Consider the following 18,080-nt stretch of genomic DNA (forward strand, 5'->3'; position numbering starts at 1 on the left):
AAGGAAATGGCAATCCACTCCAGTATTCTTGCCTGGAGAATTCCATGTTCAGAGGAGCCTGGTGGGCTGTGGTCCATAGGGTTGCAAAGAGTCAGACATGAAGTGACTTAGCGCACACGCATGGGAGAGTTGGACCATAAGGAAAGCTGGGCACTGAAGAATTGATGCTTTTGAACTGTGGTGTTGGAGAAGACTCTTGAGAGTCCCCTGGACTGCAAGGAGATCCAACCAGTCCATTCTAAAGGAGATCAACCCTGAATATTCATTGGAAGGACTGATGCTGAAGCTGAAGCTCCAGTACTTTGGCCACCTGATGCAAAGAGCTGACTCACTGGAAAACACCTTGAAGCTGGGAAAGACTGAAAATAGGAGGAGAAGGGGGAGACAGAGGATGAGATGGTTGGATGGCATCACCGACTCGATGGACATGAGTTTGAGTGAGCTCTGGGACAAAGTGAAGGACAGGGAAGCCTGGGGTGCTGCAGTCTATGGGGTCGCAAAGAGGCGGACACGACTGAGCGACTGAGCGACAGCCAGTCTCTCAGAGCTCTGCAGTCAACCAGGCCTGGCTCCGCTTCTCACTTTGGGTAAGTCACCTTCTCTGGGACTCAGTTTTGGACCCACCCAACCACCTGAAAAATAGTTACTGAGCAAAAACTGTGCAACTGAACAAGCTAACGTAAGTAAACCACCAAGCACACGCCGGAGGCGCTTAGCAAAGCCCCTGTGGCTGGGTGGAGAAAGGGGGGCCTAGCGGGCTCAAACTTATGGCCCACCAGTTTAAGTAAATAAAGTCTTAAATTCGATGCTAAGTCCCTCTAGATCCTGTGTTTGTCCCATTCATGTCAGCACCGAGGCCGCCACCAAATGAAACTCCTACGTGCTGATAAGACAGAGGGCTTCTGAGTGACCCCCCGCTTTCTCTGGGCAGTGTGGGGAGTCGGGCTGGGTACATGGTGCTCCTGATGCCCCCGACACCCTTCCCCGAGGTCACCGCCACTGAGGGTGGGGGGAGTCGCTGTCAGAGGGAGCACTCAGGAGGACCCGTGAGCCTCTCCCTGCCCTTCTGCACTGTGTCTGCCCAATCCCCTTCCCCACGTCCTTTCGCTCCTTCCTAAGACCCTGCCAGTCCTCAGGCCCCCCGCCGTGGGCACCTCTTTTTGCCCAGGGTCCCTGAGAGCCCTCTCCTGGAGCGTCAGCTAACCGCTCTCCACTTAACGCTTTGCATGCACGTCCTTCCCCAAGCCCCCTCCCTCCACCCCCGCAACTTAACCCACCATGTGTCCCCAGGCTTAGCCTGGTCTGCTCCAGTGCTTGCTGCCTTAAGGAGCCAAGAAGTCAGCCGGCCCTCCCTTTCCCGCACTCGACAGCCCACGGTCACCGGGCTCACAGTCCTCAAATCGGCCCGCAGCGGTGCAGGCCACCGGCACTCTTGAGGGGGTCACCCAACAGCCTCCCACGGACCTTCAGCGGATCAAACCCTAACCCCCAGCCTGCCTTGCAGGGCTCGCCCAGACCTGTGCAAAACCCACAGACATGACTGCGTCTACAGCGTCTGAAGGACAGCAGGGAGGTAGTGGTCAGAGGAGGCAATGCAGACAGGGGTGAGGATCAGGTCAAGGAGGGCCTCCCCGGGGAGGGGCCTCTCCTGGGGTCTCAGACAGTGACAGCTTCCAGAGTCACCTCTCCCAGTTGTGTGCTGGCTTCTGCACAGGCCTACAATGTCTTAGCCCAAAGGAGAGATCGAGGGTGGGAATGCTCTGCGTCTGCCAGGAGAGGGATGTTTTGCAGATGAAAAAACCGAGAACCGAAGGTGTCTAGGGACCACGTCGCTTCAAAATCTCCAGTGACTCACTGTATGCGAGGAAAAGCAGAAGCCTCCAAGCCTGCATTTTTAGGGACATCTCAGGCTGGTTCTAACCTGGTTTTGGGCCAGTCACCTGACCCCTCATTCTATCTCCACCCTGCCTTTCCCAACGCACCCATGCCAAGGCTGTGCTGACAGTGCCCATTCTCCACACGTCACCATGTACCTTCAGGCCCGGGAGTGCTCCTGGCTGACCGCCTGCCCTCCTCCACCACCCGGGCCTGGTGACTTCCTCAAACTCCATGTCTGTGGCAGCTCTTCTGCCAGCCTTCCTGGGTACACCCAAGGGGAATAAGTCTGTCCATCCCCCACGCGCCTGAGGACACCTGCACAAATCACACTCACCACAGAGCAACACCGCGGCTCACGTGTGCAGTTCTCCTCCCTACTTCCACCCTCCCCCCCAACAGAGAGGGAGACATCTACTCAAGGGCAGGTTCTGGGCCTTCTCCATCCTGGGGATCCAAGGCCTGTCTCAGCGCCTACGGTGTAGGAAACATTCTGGGATGTTCTGTCCAGAAGGAACAGGTAAGTCAGATGGATGGACAGTGGGTGGGTGGGTGGGGGGATGGACGGACGGGTGGATGGGTGGGTGGATGGATGGATGGGTGGATGGGGAGTCTGACGTATGACTGGGTGGATAGATGGGTAGGTGGACCACTGAATGGATGGATGGATGGATGAATGGACAGATGGATGGACGGATGGGTGGATGGGAGTCTGATGAATGACTGGGTAGATAGATGGGTGGGTGGACCACTGAATGGATGGATGGATGGATGGACGGACAGATGGATGGGTGGACGGACAGATGGATGGGTGGATGGATGGGTGGATGGGGAGTCTGATGTATGACTGGGTGGATAGATGGGTGGGTGGACCACTGAATGGATGGATGGATGGATGAATGGACAGATGGATGGACGGATGGACAGATGGATGGATGGTGGATGGGAGTCTGATGAACGACTGGGTGGCTGCATACATCATTAGCTGCACACACAGATGAAAGGAAAAAGAGTGGATAAAATCCTGGCTAGATGAGTGGATGAGAAATTGAACAAACAGACAGATGGGCAGGTGGATAAATATATTTAGGACTTGGTTCATGGAAGGACAGAACAAGTCTTTAAACCAGAAGTCAGGAAAATTTCCTATAAAGGCCAGATGATAAATATTTCAGACTTTATGAGCCACATGTGGTCTCAGTCACATAATTCTTCTTTGCCTCTTTTTTCCACACGTGTTTAAAATATGTGAAATCCATTTTTAGTTCATAGGCTGTAAGAAAACAAGATCCTGACCATCAGAATTCAATTCTGGATGACCAGAAATTTTACTATTCCCAGAGGTAGCTCCATCTGAGAGCTACCATATGAGAAACACAAAGTTAAATTCGAAACACAGAAGGTCAGAGGCCATCCCCATCCGCCTCTCAACAAGAGCACAGTGGAGTTGAGGCGTGTTCTGGAATGAATGGGCCCATTGGTCCCTCTCCGCAACGGGGCAGCCTTGGGACTTCAACAGCAGTGGATCTCCATGGAGAAATTCTTAAGAGCACCCACCAACCTTAGCAATCAGACAAAGACCCTGGGGCGGCAGTGGTGGAGAACATCCCCAAGTCTGTGGTCTCCCTGGACCCGTGTCCCTGCTAGGACTCGAGTCACACTGGGGTGTTTGCGCCACTTCCCTCCCCATAAGCACTGACGTCACAGTGCAGATCCAGACCACGATTTCCCACACGAGCTTCTGAGTGTTTTTTATGGGCTCTTTTTTCCCCTCCTCAGGATATTGTCAGGGATTACCAGCAGCTTCAGCATCTTTCCAACTGGCAGGAAGCAGTGCAAGCCCAGATGGAAGTTTCCCAGTTAGAACCCTCTTAACGAAGTCATAAAACAGAAAGGCCCAGCCCCTCGGACACACAGCCAGCTCAGAAGTAAGCGCGAGAGCATCAGCCATGGGAGAGTCATGCTTCCCGTTGCCATTGCTAAATGCGTCTTTGAGGTTCATCCCTGGGGCCAGTTCGCTTCACACCCGAGGGCATGGGGTTTAACCTTGCACAAAAAGTCCTGAGTCAGAAGGCAAAAACCAGGGCCTGGGAGCACAGACCAGCCGCGCTCTGTCCCCCTCCTGGGGCCCTGGGTGGCAGCAACAGGACACCAGGGTGATGTCACCGACAGGGACCTCAGCGGGATTCAACCAGAGACCTGGCTGGGTGCCGGTGTCTGCTGCCTCCAGGGAGGCCCCCGCGCTGAGGAGCTCCCGACATGCGACGGGAGCGCACCAGGAATCAGGAGACCCGGGGCTTCATCCTGGCTCGGTCACCGCGTGACCTTGGCCAAGTCACTCCCCCTGGGCCTCCATGTCACCACCCACAGAACGTTCAGGATGGACGTTCCTAGCTCTAATGTTCTTGGAAAGACACAAGGGATGATACAGAGCAGCGCGGGACCAGAAGGTAACCTCCGAGGAGCCCCAGACGGTGAGAGAGCTCAGCCGAGCCGCGAGCTGTCACCAGAGCCTTTATGTGAGACGCGCCCTCACATCCCGTGGCTCTGCTGTGCCCTATTCCCTGCCCCCTCCTTACGACTCAGTCCCAACGCCACCTTCTCCAGGAAGCCTGCCGAGACTCCCTGAGGTTGTCAGTTCCTGCCCTGTGCTCCGGATGATTACCCGTCTCACTCATCTGTCTCCTTCGCTGGCCAGACTGCCCTTGGGGAAGGGCCCTGTCTGATCCCACTTTCCACCCCCAGCTCCCGTCACACAGCGTGTGTCCAAAAAGCATTCACTGAGCTGAAGGGAAGTGATGGCTCAGGGAGACTGCGGGCAGTGTGGTGGGCTGTGAAGGGGGGTCGAGCCGCAGGTCCACGTAGTCCCCAGTCTGGCCTCCTTTCCTCTGAAAAGTCCAAAGGACTGCCCCCGCCCCTCCCACGGGCTCAGGCGTTGCTGCCCCAATGCCAGGGCGACTGAGACAGCCTCTCGCTACCCCAGCTTTGCTTGGGTCTTCGTGCAAACACATCACCTTCTCCCCAGAGGCCTAAACATACAATGCGTGCACACACATGTACGTGTACACGCACACACATGCACACGCATGCCCCGACCACACATCTGAACTCAACACACACAGCTATGACCCAGAACTACACCTGTCTTCCTTCTGTCTTCCTCAACCTGAGGGTCAAGGAGACAGCAAACACCCTTCCGGAAACCTTAGCACGTTCCGCATACGCCGCTCCCCACCCAGGCAGAGTGCAGCTCCATGGGAAGCCCATGCCATCCGCCCCCCGAAGCACAGGGATCAGGGGCCCAGCTTCCCTGAGAAGCCCCGGTGAACGGGGTCTCTGCTAGTGGAAGGCACCTCTGTCTCCTCAACTGCTTTTCTGCCCCTTGTATCGTAGTCGTGTCAGAGGGCAATTCGCTCTGGACAATTGAAGTGACTAACTCACCAGATACAAGTGCTGGAGCATCTCCACGTATCTGCAGGGGGAGAGAGGGTGGAGTGGGCATTAATTCTCGTTCTGCACAAGCCGGGCAGGGGCTGACGCTCTGTTATCAAACTCAAGGCCACGGGCCGCGGCTCAGGGACTCACGCTTTCTCTGAAGACAGTAGCTCCTGCGCGATGACGTGGGCTCTGGACTGTCCTTCCACCTGCGGGAGGAAACAGAGCCGTCAGGAGGGACTGTACCTGGGGGGATGGCAGGACGGGAAGCCCAGCTCCACAGGCGCCAGTCAGGCTAACAGAAGGACCGTCACGCTATCGGAGGAGGACCCACACGCTTCTCAGCCACCCCACCCCCCAGTGCTCGCTACCAGGGCGGTGTTCAGCCTCGCCGCACCTTGGCTGCCCCACCTGTAACAGGGACGGGACATCAGCAGCATCTAATGCCCAGCCCGGGGCCTGCTGCCCACTGCAGGCTTAGTAAGCTGCCCAAGGGGACTCTGCCCACAGCCGGGCAGGTTCTGAACAACCTGTGGTTCTCTGTGCCAAGCGAGCCCTCTCTTCCTGATTCTGTACTTGCTATCCCCTCAGTGGCCTCTCCCCACTCTGCCTGCCCACCTCCCAGTTATCCTTGGAGACTTAGCCATGCTGTCCATTGCTTTCTCCAAGGAGCCCTGCGGATTCCCTCCCCAACTGGTTGGATTAGGTGTCCTTTCTGGGCGGCCTCTCTCAGGACACTGATTACCTCTCCCTGGAGGCAGGGCCTCAGAGGTGCGTCTCTGCGGCCAGTGCCCGGCACGGGCTGCCCCTCCTCTGTCACCAAAAGAATGATTGAGTGAATAAATGAATGACTGTTTACGCCACTTGGGAAGCACTGACTCTCCTGGCTGACCGTGAAGGTGAGCCATGTAACCCATCTGAATCGCAGCCTCCGCACCTCTGAGACAGGGGAATAACTGAGATTCTGTCTACAAACAGGAAGGATGGGCAAGGGCGGGGGCAGGAGAATAGGCCCGGGCCTTCTGCCATGGGCACCCCCTGCGGCCCCAGACCGGCCTGGTATCAGACCCTGCGGAGGACCTGGACGAGCAGAGACCTTGCGGGGCAGTGACGGGACGGACACGGCGCCTGTACAGGCGAGGCTGGGCGGCGGGGTCGTGGTGGAGCAGAGGGCGCCGGGACCCACGGCTCCTGGCCTCCCACCGCCTCCCGACTCGGCCCCACGGAAGTCACTTTCCAAGATCAGACCTCAGCTTCCCGTGTGTGAGCAGAGTGACCTCTGAAGGCCCTTCTCTGCTCAACCTCCATGCTATTACATTTGAGAAGTGACGATCTACTCCCACGACCAGAAACGCACCGCCTGTCAAAGGAGCAGCTGCTAGGACGCCAGAACCAGGCAGTCTGGGCTCAAATCCCACCTTCTGCCTTGGGCTTGTTAAGTCATTTAATCCTTCTATACCTTGACTTTCCTATCTGTAAAATGGGCACAGTCCTATAATGGTATCTCACGCACATGACTATCGTGAAGTTTAAACAAGTGTGTGTGTACATATATCTACACACACACGGAGCTTCCCTGGTGGCTCAGATAGTAAAGAATCTGCCAGCAATGCGGGAGACCCGAGTTCGATCCCTGGGTCGGGACGATCCCCTGGAGGAGGAAATGGCAACCCGATCCAGTATTCTTGCCTGGGAAATCCCCACGGACACAGGAGCCTGGCAGGGTGCAGTCCGCAGGGTTGCCAAGAGTTGGACATGACTGAGACTAACACACACACGTACACAGAGAAAGGCCTCTCCTCGTGTCTGTGTCACACGCCCGGAACAGGGTCTGCACACAGTAAACGCCACAGAAGTATCAGCTGTCCTTATGCCTGTGGCGCCCGTACCCTGTGGTGGTGCTGGGCCCGGAACCAAGCGCCCAGGGATGGAGCAGGAACAGATCGTCTGCAGGGACAGGCAGGGAAAGGCCTCCACTGCTGGGTCAAGGCCGAGCCGCTCCTCCGACAGCAGCGGCCGAGGCAGAGGAACGCACACGGGCCCTGGGACTGAGCACACCCAGGTGCCAACGCCGGCTCCGGCACCGTGCACTTGTGAGACGGCTGGCACACCACGACCTCCGAGCCTCCACTCCTTCACCTGAAACACGCGGAGAGCGACCAGCCAGTCCCTCGGGCTGGCTCTGGGACGATGCCCTCCTGACTCAGGGCCTTTGCGTTTGCTGTCCCCTCTGCCTGCGACACTCTTCCCCAGGTCTTTTTTAATTAAAAAAAATTATTCTTATTTGGCTGCACCGGGCCTTAGTTGCGGCACATGGAATCTTTGATCTTCACTGTGGGATGTGGGGTTTCAGTTGTGGGATGTGAATCCGCCTGCCAATGCAGGAGACGCAAGAGACGCGGGTTCGATCCCTGGCGGGTGGGGAGATCCCCTGGAGACGGGAATGGCAACCCAATGCAATATTCTTGCCTGGGAAATCTCATGGACAGAGGAGCCTGGCGAGCTACGGTCCACGGAGATGCAAAGAGTCAGACACGACTGAAGCGACTGAGCTCAGCACGTGTGAGCTCCCAGTTGCGGCATGTGGGATCCAGTTTCCTGACCGGGGATGGAACCTGGGCTCCCAGCATCAGGAGCGTGGAGCCTTCGCCACTGGACCACCAGGGAATTCCCGGATCACCTCAGTCTCACTTTTGGACTTTTTCAGGTCTCTGCTCAAAAGCCACACACACGCTCGGGGGGCCATCCGTGACAGTCTCACCCCGGGTTCTCGGCCTTGACCCCGCTGACATTCTGGGCCCCCCAGCTCTCGCTGCCTGTCAACAGCGTCCACGGCCTCTGCCCACCGGATGACGGCTGCAGGCCCTCCGAGCTGTGACAACCGGATGTGTCTCTGGACGCTGCTGGATGTCCCCTGGGGCACGAGCCCGCCCCCGTTGAGCACCTCCGCTCTAACCTGCTTCTTGCATCCTTTTCTTTACGGCAGTCACACTGCCTAACGCCGCCCTGGGACACAGGAGAAGTTCAAGACGCCCTGGGATGAATGAATGGAACTGAGATACACAGTACGTGCTCAATAAATGAGCCTGTTCCCTGACTGGTCTGTCGCTAACTGCTTCCTGAGTAAGAGTACACTGTTTTGGAGGTTCCGGTCTCCCCAAGGCCACCCAAATTCAGCAGAACGTGGGCCTGTGGTCAGCCCCCCTCTGGCCCCTCACTGCCCGCTCTGCTGCAGAGCAGAAGGGAAACCTGTGAGGCCTCAGCCGGCCTCCTGCCCCTGACGGGCACCACGTCGAAGTCTGCCTTCTGCACCCGCAGGGCTGGCGTGGGCTCTGTGGCCCTCGCGCCTGGAAATGCATCCCGCTGGGACAGGCCTGGGCGGCTAAGGAGACCTCGTGGTCAAGCCTCCGTAACAAGAATCACTTTGTAGAGGATGGACAGGGCTCAGGAGACGCGCTCTGTGAGATGAGGCTGAGAGTCAGAACAACCGCCGATCTTCCAGGGGCCTGTGCATCCATTCTCACTTGCGTCCAGCTTGACGCTAAGACCTGTGCTCTGGGCTGGGAAGGCCTGGATTCAAGTCCTGGGCTCTGCCCCTTCCTACACCTACACCCCTGGACAAGTTATTCCTCTTCTCCCAGCTCCATCTGGAAAACATGACTGATAATAATACCTACTAATGATCTGACTCTGCGACCCCATGGACTGTAGCCCGCCAGTCTCCTCTGTCCATGCGATTCTCCAGGCAAGAATCCTGGAGTGGGTCGCCATTCCCTTCTCCAGGGGATCTTTCCGACCCAGGGATCGAACCCGGGTCTCCTGCATTGCAGGGAGGTTGTTTTTTTTTTTTTTTTTTTACCATCTGAGCCACCAGGAAAGAATAACAATAACAAACCGGGCAGCATTTACTGAACACTAAAGTTTAGCTCTGGATTTTCACATATATTATCTCACCGAACTTTCCCAATGACCCAGGAGGTAACTGCTATTATGAACCATTTTACAGATGAGGAAACTGAGGCACAACTAAGTCCTACCCTTTGCTCAGAGTCACTGCTAGTCAGTGGCAGACACTTGATTCAGCCACAGGTAGTCAGCTCCAACCCTGAAGCACTGAGTGGCGTGCCTGGCACTCGGCAAGCGCTCAGTAAATGGTGTTTTGCTTCACTGAAGGAAGCGCAGTTTTCCAATCGGGAAACACCCGTCCTGGACCTGCACCACGAGGGTGGCGGCAGGAGCCCGGCACTGCAGGGGCACCCAGGGTCGGTGCCCACCCCCAGCCTCAGGGCAGCGCCCACGCTGGCACCCAGCAAGGAGAACAGGGCTGGACGTCGGGACACTTCCTGACCCGCCGCCCAGCAGGACCGAGTGCAAGTCCCACTCAGACGCCTGCTTTCTCATTGAAGATGGGGGGGTCCCCCCACCGCACGGCCCGGATGAGGAGGTGATAAACGGAGGGGTCACATCCCGCCCAAGCTTCTGGAGCTGTCACCGCTGCCATTGTCACAGGCTGGGGGCTGTCGGGAGGCGCTTCTGGGCACGGGCCACTCCGCACGTCCCTCCCCAGCCCTCCTGCCAGAGGGGTCGACTCCGGGTGGGATGCGGGGGCCATCCTGCTTTCTGACTGTGCCCATGATGGATGCGTCTTCACCAGCCAGACGAGAAGGGGGCCCGGCAAAGCCATGTGCCCGGGACTCTCCTCCGACGCTGCTCCTGGGCGTGGCCCCACTGGGGCCGTTTCATACAGATGTTTGTTTAACCAGGAAATGAACTCCGAGGCTGACGGCAGTGTCCAGGGACAGACTTCTGGGAACAGGGCTCCTCCCAGGAGCGTGGGGGCCAGGGCCTGTGCTATCGCATTCCTCAGGCTGGCGCTGTGGGTGTTACGCCAGGCGGCCACCCCTCTGCCCCGGAGCTCCAAGCCGCTTATCTCCCCCGCTCCCCTGGGCCGCCCAGCCGCGCTTCCGCCCCAGGCCCCAGCAAACCTGCCGGCCCAGTGCTGGCTGTCCTGGGGCCAGGGCAGGGCCGGAGGGAGGGGAAGAGGCCTCCCTTAGGGACCCTCCTGGCTAAACAGACGCAGGAAGAGTTGGCAGTCCTGGCCCTCTGCCCGGGGCTGTTTCTCCAGCTCGAGGACAGGAGTTCTCTGTCTCCTTCTAGAAAAGCAGTCCCCTAAGTCTGGTCTAAGAAACTCTGGGGTTCCACCTCCCTTTGCCAACTACGTATCTGTGTGAGTCTGGATCTGCGCCGAAGTTGAACAAAACTACACTTTCAACAGATGGAGAGGAGAACGCAGGTGTCTCCTACGAACCCAGACATGAACAACATGTTTGCAAAAATGTAAAACCTAGGGACTTCCCTGGTGGCCCAGTGGTTAAGAATCCACCTGGCAGTGCTGGGGATGAGGGTGCTAGCCTTGGTCGGGGAACCACCATGTGCCATGGGGGACTAAGCCTGTGCACCACAGCAAAGGGCCAGCACCGCCAAAAAGTAAAAACAAAAAATTAAAACCTGGTTACTCTTCTCCCTGGTGGCTCAGATGGTAAAGCGTCTGTCTACAATGCGGGAGACCTGGGTTCCATCCCTGGGTCGGGAAGATCCCCTGCAGAAGGAAATGGCAACCCACTCCGGTACTCTTGCCTGGAGAACTCCATGGATGGAGGAGCCTGGTAGGCTACATCCATGGATCACAAAGAGTCGGACACGACTGAGCGACCTCACTACTACTCTTCTCACTAAACATTTTGGAAAATAACTGTTTTTCATAATAAGTGCTATTTGTGTTAACATAAAATGGTCTGTGCGTGCTAAGTCGCTTCAGTCATGTCTGACTCTCTGTGACCCTGTGGGTAGCCCACCAGGCTCCTCTGTCCATGTGATTCTCCAGGTAAGAATACTGAAGTGGGTTGCCATTTCCTTCTCCAGAGGATCTTCCTGACCCAGGGATCAAACCTGTGTCTCCTGCATTGGCAGGCGGGTTCTTCTACCATAAACGCCACCCCGGAGGCCCTGAAATGGCCTGTTGTTGCTCTCTTTAGAATGAGTGAAAAGATACACGATTAAAGTTTTACTCAGTGTTACCTTCTCAGGTGGTGACCATGGATAGATACAACTTACAGAAACAAAAACTCTAAGGGGCTTCGGATCATTTTTAAGAGGCCAGATATGGGTCTGAGACCGAAAGGTTTTAAGAAGCACTGTTTTAGAGAGTCTCACACTGATCACAGAGGACTGTGGATGGAAACGCTCTGCATTCTCAGCGAAGAGCTCAGGCGCAGAGGTCTCGAGGCCACTGTAACATAACAGCGATTGCCGTCATCGTTGCTGTGTGAGGCAGGGTAATGAGCCCCAGGCTGCCTGGCCTGGCTCTCAGCAGGGCCCCACGCATGCCCGGGCCGCCACTCTCTCCCCAGCACCCTGTCCTGTGGCAGAGGGAGAAACCACCCCTGAGCTCCTGTTTTGTCACCCGCCTCCTTGCCTGCAGGCCTGCTGGGTTGAGCCTTGCTCGGCCTTTAAACAGCTGCCTCTTTCCTTCACCCTCGTCTCTGCCAGCTCCCGGCAGAGCCCCGTGTCCTGACGTCCGGGGCCTGGCTCAGCGCCCCCTCCTCCGCGCACACCTGCTCCCTGCCTGCGGTGACCTGGGCACACCACTCCCCCACGCCATAACCCTCAGCTTCTTGGCTCCTGGAGACATCTTTCCCTCTCAGATGACTGTCACCGACACCTGTGTCTGCTCCACCCACCCGGGCCTTGTCCCTGCTCAGAACCGCCCTGCTCTAAGTGGGTGGGCTCTCTCTGGTCACCAACTCAGACCTGCACTCCCGAGCGTCCTGCAGCCTCAGCTGCGCTACCCTCTTAGCTCATGAGAGCTACAGCCAGGGGCCTACTCCAGCCCACCCAAGGCTGAGGGCTGCCATTCTCTGTCACCTGCAGCCCCGAGTGGCCCCACAGCCCCCGAGAGAACCTGCCCTCCCACCCGATGCTGACGCCTGTGCTCTGGGGTCAGGAGACCTGGCTCAAGGCGTGGGCTCCACCCCTTCCTACACCTACCCACCTGGACAAGTTCCTTCTCTTCTCTGAGCCCCATCGGTAAAACAGGGAGAACAATACCCACTGAGTAATATAATAGCTGGTGCTTCTCGGACAATATGACAGCTACTGTTGTTGTTGTTCAATCGCTCAGTCGTGTCCGACTCTTTGCGACCCCATGGACTGCCTCCCTGTCCATCACCATCTCCAGGAGCTTGCTCAAACTCATGTCCATTGAATCAGTGATGCCACCCAACTGTCTTGCCCTCTGTCGACCCCTTCTCCTCCTGCCCTCAATCTTTCCCAGCATCAGGGTCTTTTCACATGAGTCAGTTCTTTGCATCAAATGGCCAAAGTACTAGAGTTTCAACTTCAGCATCAGTCCTTCCAATGAATATACAGGACTGATCTCCTTTAGGATGGACTGGTTGGATCTCCTTGCAGGCCAAGGGACTCTCAAGAGTCTTCTCCTGCACCACAGCTCAAAAGCATCAATTTTTCAGTGCTCAGCCTTCTTTATTGTCCAACTCTCACATCCGTACATGACTACTGGAAAAACCATAGCTTTGACTAGACGGACCTTTGTCGGCAAAGTGATGTTTTTGCTTGAGGACTAGTGTGTGTTAAGCATGGTTCTGAGCTTTCTACATGGATTACCTCATTAAATCCTCCCAACAACATATGAGGTAAGCACTATTATTCTTACCTCCATTTCACAGATGGGGAAACTGAGGCACAGGGAAGTTCTATCCCTCTCCTGTTCCATTCCTCCATTCCTCCCTGTCCCACGGAACTCAGATTTATTGTGTAAGCTCTCGTAGCCTTTCCGTACCTCAGGGCTTTCCGGCTCATGCAGGTTCCTGTGTCCAGGAGTTCCCTGTGATCTATTAAGTGTCTCCTAAGTCACCAGCTAAACCTTAGCTGGGCAGAGCGCCAGAGTGGGCCCCCGATGCTCCATGCCCGCCAGCCTCCTCGACCACATATCCTGTGGGTGGCGGGTGGGGGGAACCACATCCGGACAGAGAGAAGGGGCTGCTGACCAGGGCTGTTTCAAACCCTGGGAAATACTCCTAATGAGCCTTAGCTATTTTGAGGGTCCCAGCGAGGGGCCTTGCTGGAGTGTCCTGAGGTCATGTCTGGAGCTCAGGGAGCCAGACTCACACGGGCAGCAGGGACCCCACAAGAACGCTATCTCCGAGGCCCCCCGGGGCACCACAGGAACAGACAGCATCTTCCCCCTTGGAATGCACCGGGGTTTCCAGCACGGACTTCGGCGGCTGTCAGGAGGTTCAGACGGGTGCTCGGGGAGAGGAGGGTTGCTTTTATCCCAGCTGCCACCTGTGTGTGTTCGCACAGGTGGCAGGGAAGGGATGAGGCGGGCCAAGGAGAGGCCACATCTGCAGGACAAGGAGGGAAGTAGGTGGGGCCGACGGAGCCTCTCCCCCCGTCTCCCCCTCCCCCAGGAACCAGCAGTCAGCTTCTGCTCCTGGGACTCCCAGCCTCACTCGAGCTCGAGCACAGGCTGCAGTGAGTCTGGGTTTGGCCCAGATTCTTCAGAAAACTTCCAGCATCTCAGAGAGTCTCTGGTCCTGGAGGCAATTTGTGATGTTGACGGCGTGTTATCTCGGAGCTTCAGGATACCCCACGAGGCTTCCGGAGACCTGACTTCTCCTCGACTCCGTCTCCAACCCGCCGGACGGCCTCGAGGGAGCGGTGGCCTCTCCCAGGACACTAAGGGCTCTCGCGTATCACAGACCCCACACCCGCCCCCCCCATCCCTGGTCCCTGGTCTCCACCACTCTCCTCTGCGTCTGTGCCTCTGCCTGGCTTAGTCTCCTCCTGTACGGGAGTCACATGGTGTTTGTCCTTCTCTGACTCCCTGACTTCACTGAGTACTGAGCCCTCGGGGTCGGGCCACGTTGTACCACGTGACAGGACTCCCTTCCTTGTAAAGGCTGAGTAGTATTCCACTGCGTGTGAAGTCCACGCTGTTTGTGCACCCATCCTTTGATGGACACTGAGAGGCTAGATTTCATGTTAAGTGCTCTTAATAAAGAAATCAAAGAGGTCCTGTCCTGAGCATCTCACTTCAGTCTGAGAAAGGACAACCCAAAGGTCAGGAAGCCAGTCGATGCCTGGGCTCCCCACCTTCATGCCCTGTGCTCTGCCCTCCAAGGTTTCTCTCTTTCTATGTAGCCACGTCCCACATTGCTTCACAGAGCGCACTACGCCTCACCTCCTCCTGGAATCCTCCCTGGCTGTCCCAACTCTTAAGACTGGGGACACTCATGCGGCTCAGGCACAATTACACAGCTGAGACCCCGTGACTGTTCCATCTTCCCTGCAGCCTTTGTTCTGTAAATAACTGTGATGTGTAACCTTTATGAAAGTGCATAAAACGTAGCGCCTAGAGATTATCACACGAGGTGCCTTCTCATTCTCCACCCTGACCGTAAGTCCCCACGCTGGGCACCCCACTGGCTTCTTTTCCTGCACCTTGGGGAGCAGAGGGCACTGCGGATGCTCCACACAGCCCGGACGGCTGCCACACAGACCTGAGCTCAAACTTGAGCGTGTGTACGAGCTGCCGGGGGGCTCTTGTTAACATGCAGATACTGGACGAACCTAGGGGCTCAGGTGCTGGGGGCCCGCGGGTCAGACTCTGAGCAGCCGGGCTGTGGACCAGGCACAGACAGCGACGCCCACAAAGTCAGGAAGGACAAAGGGAGGGCAAAGGTGACCTTGTGGCCCCAGCTCTAAACTGGTCAGAGGGGTCTGAGCCTTGGCAGAGAGGAAAACCAGGCACAGAGGAAGCTCTCTGAGGACCAGGGCATCCCAACGCTGCCATCCCCAGTCTGGGGGCTCCTGGCAGCCCGCAAGCCCTCCAGGGCGCTGAGCAAGGAGGCGTGGGCCAGGCAGGCAGCCAGGACACCCCCCGGACCCCTGCGCCCCCATTCTCTCCCTTCCGCTTTAGGTTCTGAGAGTCTGCATCTTCATCCTCCTCCATTCAACTGTCTGAAAATAAACTCTCTGTGTTAACTTGGCCAAACTGCTGTGCTCTGTAAATTGTACATGACTGAGGCGGTGCTTTTGTTCATTAAACTGTCCTTCAACTGAGATCGTGTTCCATGCTTAAATGCAGGACTTAAATGAATGCGTCTAATGCATTCATCCACGGATCAGTTTCCTTGAGGATATTTACCGAATGCTGTTTTACGTGCCAGGCAGCAGCGACGTACCTGCAAGTAGGACAGTCACGGTCCCTGCCCTCCTGGGCTATTCTGAGAGGCAAAGGTGAACACTGTGCAACTAAGCAGAAGAGATAACACAGAGTAATCGCAGCCTGAGACGGGGTAGGGGAAGGGAAGCACAGGAGTGCGCAGGGCCAGCAGGGAGAGGCCTCTCGGAGGACGTGCCGTCTCCTCGCAGCCCTGCAGCCCTCGGTGCCAAGGGCAGGAAGAGCGTCTCGCGTGCAAATAAGTGCAAGTGCAAAGGCCCTGGGGTGCGGGTAAGAAACAGACGGCTTCGTTCTGCAGCCTCTGTGGCTGAATTCCATTCCATCCGTGACTGACTCATGACGACAGGAGATGAAATGCCAGGGACTCTCAAGTCTTTCCAACCTGGTGCCAATCACCAGAACAGCGAACTTGAGAGGAGAGGTGAGGACTTGTGGGTGGGGGTAGGGCGCATGGAAAAGTGGCGAGTTCCGCTGGGCATGTGCCGAGTCTGAGGTCTGCGGGGAAGTCTGCAGGGCTTCTGAGAAGGGCCCCTTAAAGCAGGTGGCAGCTGGAATGTGAGGCTAAAAGGAGGGGTGGGCTGCAAGGTCAGCTCCGGGGACACACCTGAGAAGGGCTGGCCACTGGCCCGCGAGCGACTGGAGCAGAGAACTGGGAGGAGAGCGGGGCTGGAGGAGCCCCAGGAAATCAACACCTCCAGGGAGCCGCAGGCAGAGAGGATGGTCAGGGACGCGGGTAGAGAGCGAGGAGAAGACAGAGCCAGAGATGCTGAGGCAGCTCCTGTGGCGGGGAGGCCGCCAGAGTGGAGGCTTGGTGTCTGAGGTGGACAGTGTGCAGAGCGAGGGACCACAGCGAGGGGGGCGGGGAAGTGGGAGGAGCCTGCCTGTGGGCGGAGCAAAGGCCTGCAGAACCTGTCCAGCCCAACCCCTCCTTCCCTGCCCCGCAGGCTGACCTCCTTGGGCTCACTGCCACCTCCCACCTCTGCACTGCTGCTCCCTGACCACAGGGCTGTCCCCAGACCTTCCCATTTTCTTCCTCCTTCCCAACAGCCAGCTCCCAGCTCAGAGGTTTCCTCTTCATCACAAAGGCTTCCTGGGAACCTGGAACCTTCTTGTATCTCTGGAGGGAACCTCAAATGGGCCAGCTTGTAAAAGAGTATGGCAAGTCCTCAGAAAACTTCTTGGGTCCCAAAATCACTGTGGATGGTAACTGCAGCCATGATATTAAAAGACGCTTGCTCCTTGGAAGAAAAGCTATGACCAACCCACACAGCGTATTAAAAAGCAGAGACATTGTTTTGTCGACAAAGGTCCATCCAGTCAAAGCTATGATTCTTCTAGTAGTCATGTATGGATTTGAGAGTTGGACCATAAAGAAGGTTGAGTGCCAAATAATTGATGCTTTTGAACTTAGGTGTTGGAGAAGACTCTTGAGAGTCCCTTGGACTGCAAGGAGATCAAACCAGTCCATACTAAAGGGAATCAGTTCTAAATATTCATGGGAAGGACTGATGCTGAAGCTCCAATACTTTGGCCACCTGATGCAAAGAGCAGACTCATTAGAAAAGACCCTGATGCTGGGAAAGATCGAAGGCGGGGGGAGAAGGGCACGAGAGAGGATGAGATGGTTGGATGGCATCACTGACTCAGTAGACATGAATTTGAGCAAATTTCTGGAGATACTGAAGGACAGGGAGGCCTGGCGTGCTGCAGTCCATGGGGTCACAGAGTCAGACATGAGTGAGTCACAGAACAACAACAAAGGATGGCTATGTGATCCAGCAGTTCCACTTCTGGGCACACACACAAAAGAACTGAAAGCGGTGTCTTAAAGAGCGATTTGCACACCAAGCTCACAGCAACGTGGTTCGCAGCAGTGGGAAAGTGGAGGCAGCCAAGCATCCGTGGAGGGATGAGCTGACAACATGTGACAGGGACACATCATGGAGTACCATCCAGCCTTCCAAGGAAGGAAATCCGACACATGTGACAACACGCATGAACCCAGAAGACGTCCTGCCAGGTGAAATAAACCAGACACACAGATACGGATACCCTGTGAGTCCGCACAGCGGAGGTATCTAGAGTGATCTCCTTCACAGAAGCAGAGAGCAGAATGCTGAGTGCCAGGGGCTGGGGTGGGGCGGGGCGACGCTCTGTAAGACACGCTGAGTCTCAGTTTGGGAAGATGAAACAGTTCTGGAGAGGGACAGTAGGGATGGTTGCCCAACAACGTGAATGTTCTTGGCGCTACTGAACCGTATACTTAAAAATGGTCAAGGTGGAAGATTTTGTTTTGTGCATTTTAAACCCCCCCTTTTTTGTTTGTTTTTGCCGTGCCAGGTCTCAGCGGTGGCACACGGGGTCTTCTATCTCCAGTGCAGCACGTGGGATCTTCAGTTGCAGCGTGTGAGATCTAGTTCCCTGAGCAGGGACTGAACCCAGGCCCCCTGCGTTGGGAGCGTGGAATCTTAGCCACTGGACTGCCAGGGAAGTCCTTCACCGAAAC

General features: G+C 56.5%; 1 protein-coding gene across 7 annotated transcripts in view; it reads right to left on the reverse strand.

Moving 5' to 3' along the window:
- Positions 1–18,080, reverse strand: part of FGD5 (FYVE, RhoGEF and PH domain containing 5) — a 123,476-nt gene that overhangs the window by 40,352 nt on the left and 65,044 nt on the right. For all 7 annotated transcript variants that reach the window (XM_019984746.2, XM_070776949.1, XM_070776948.1 and 4 more), the window contains exons 4-5: positions 5,461–5,519; positions 5,317–5,347 (exon numbers count right to left, since the gene is read on the reverse strand). In XM_019984746.2, the coding sequence (XP_019840305.2) occupies positions 5,317–5,347; positions 5,461–5,519 (90 nt within the window). The remainder of the gene's footprint in view (positions 1–5,316; positions 5,348–5,460; positions 5,520–18,080) is intronic.

Source organism: Bos indicus, chromosome 22, assembly GCF_029378745.1.
Source record: "Bos indicus isolate NIAB-ARS_2022 breed Sahiwal x Tharparkar chromosome 22, NIAB-ARS_B.indTharparkar_mat_pri_1.0, whole genome shotgun sequence".
In the NCBI taxonomy this organism is placed as follows: Eukaryota; Metazoa; Chordata; class Mammalia; order Artiodactyla; family Bovidae; genus Bos; species Bos indicus.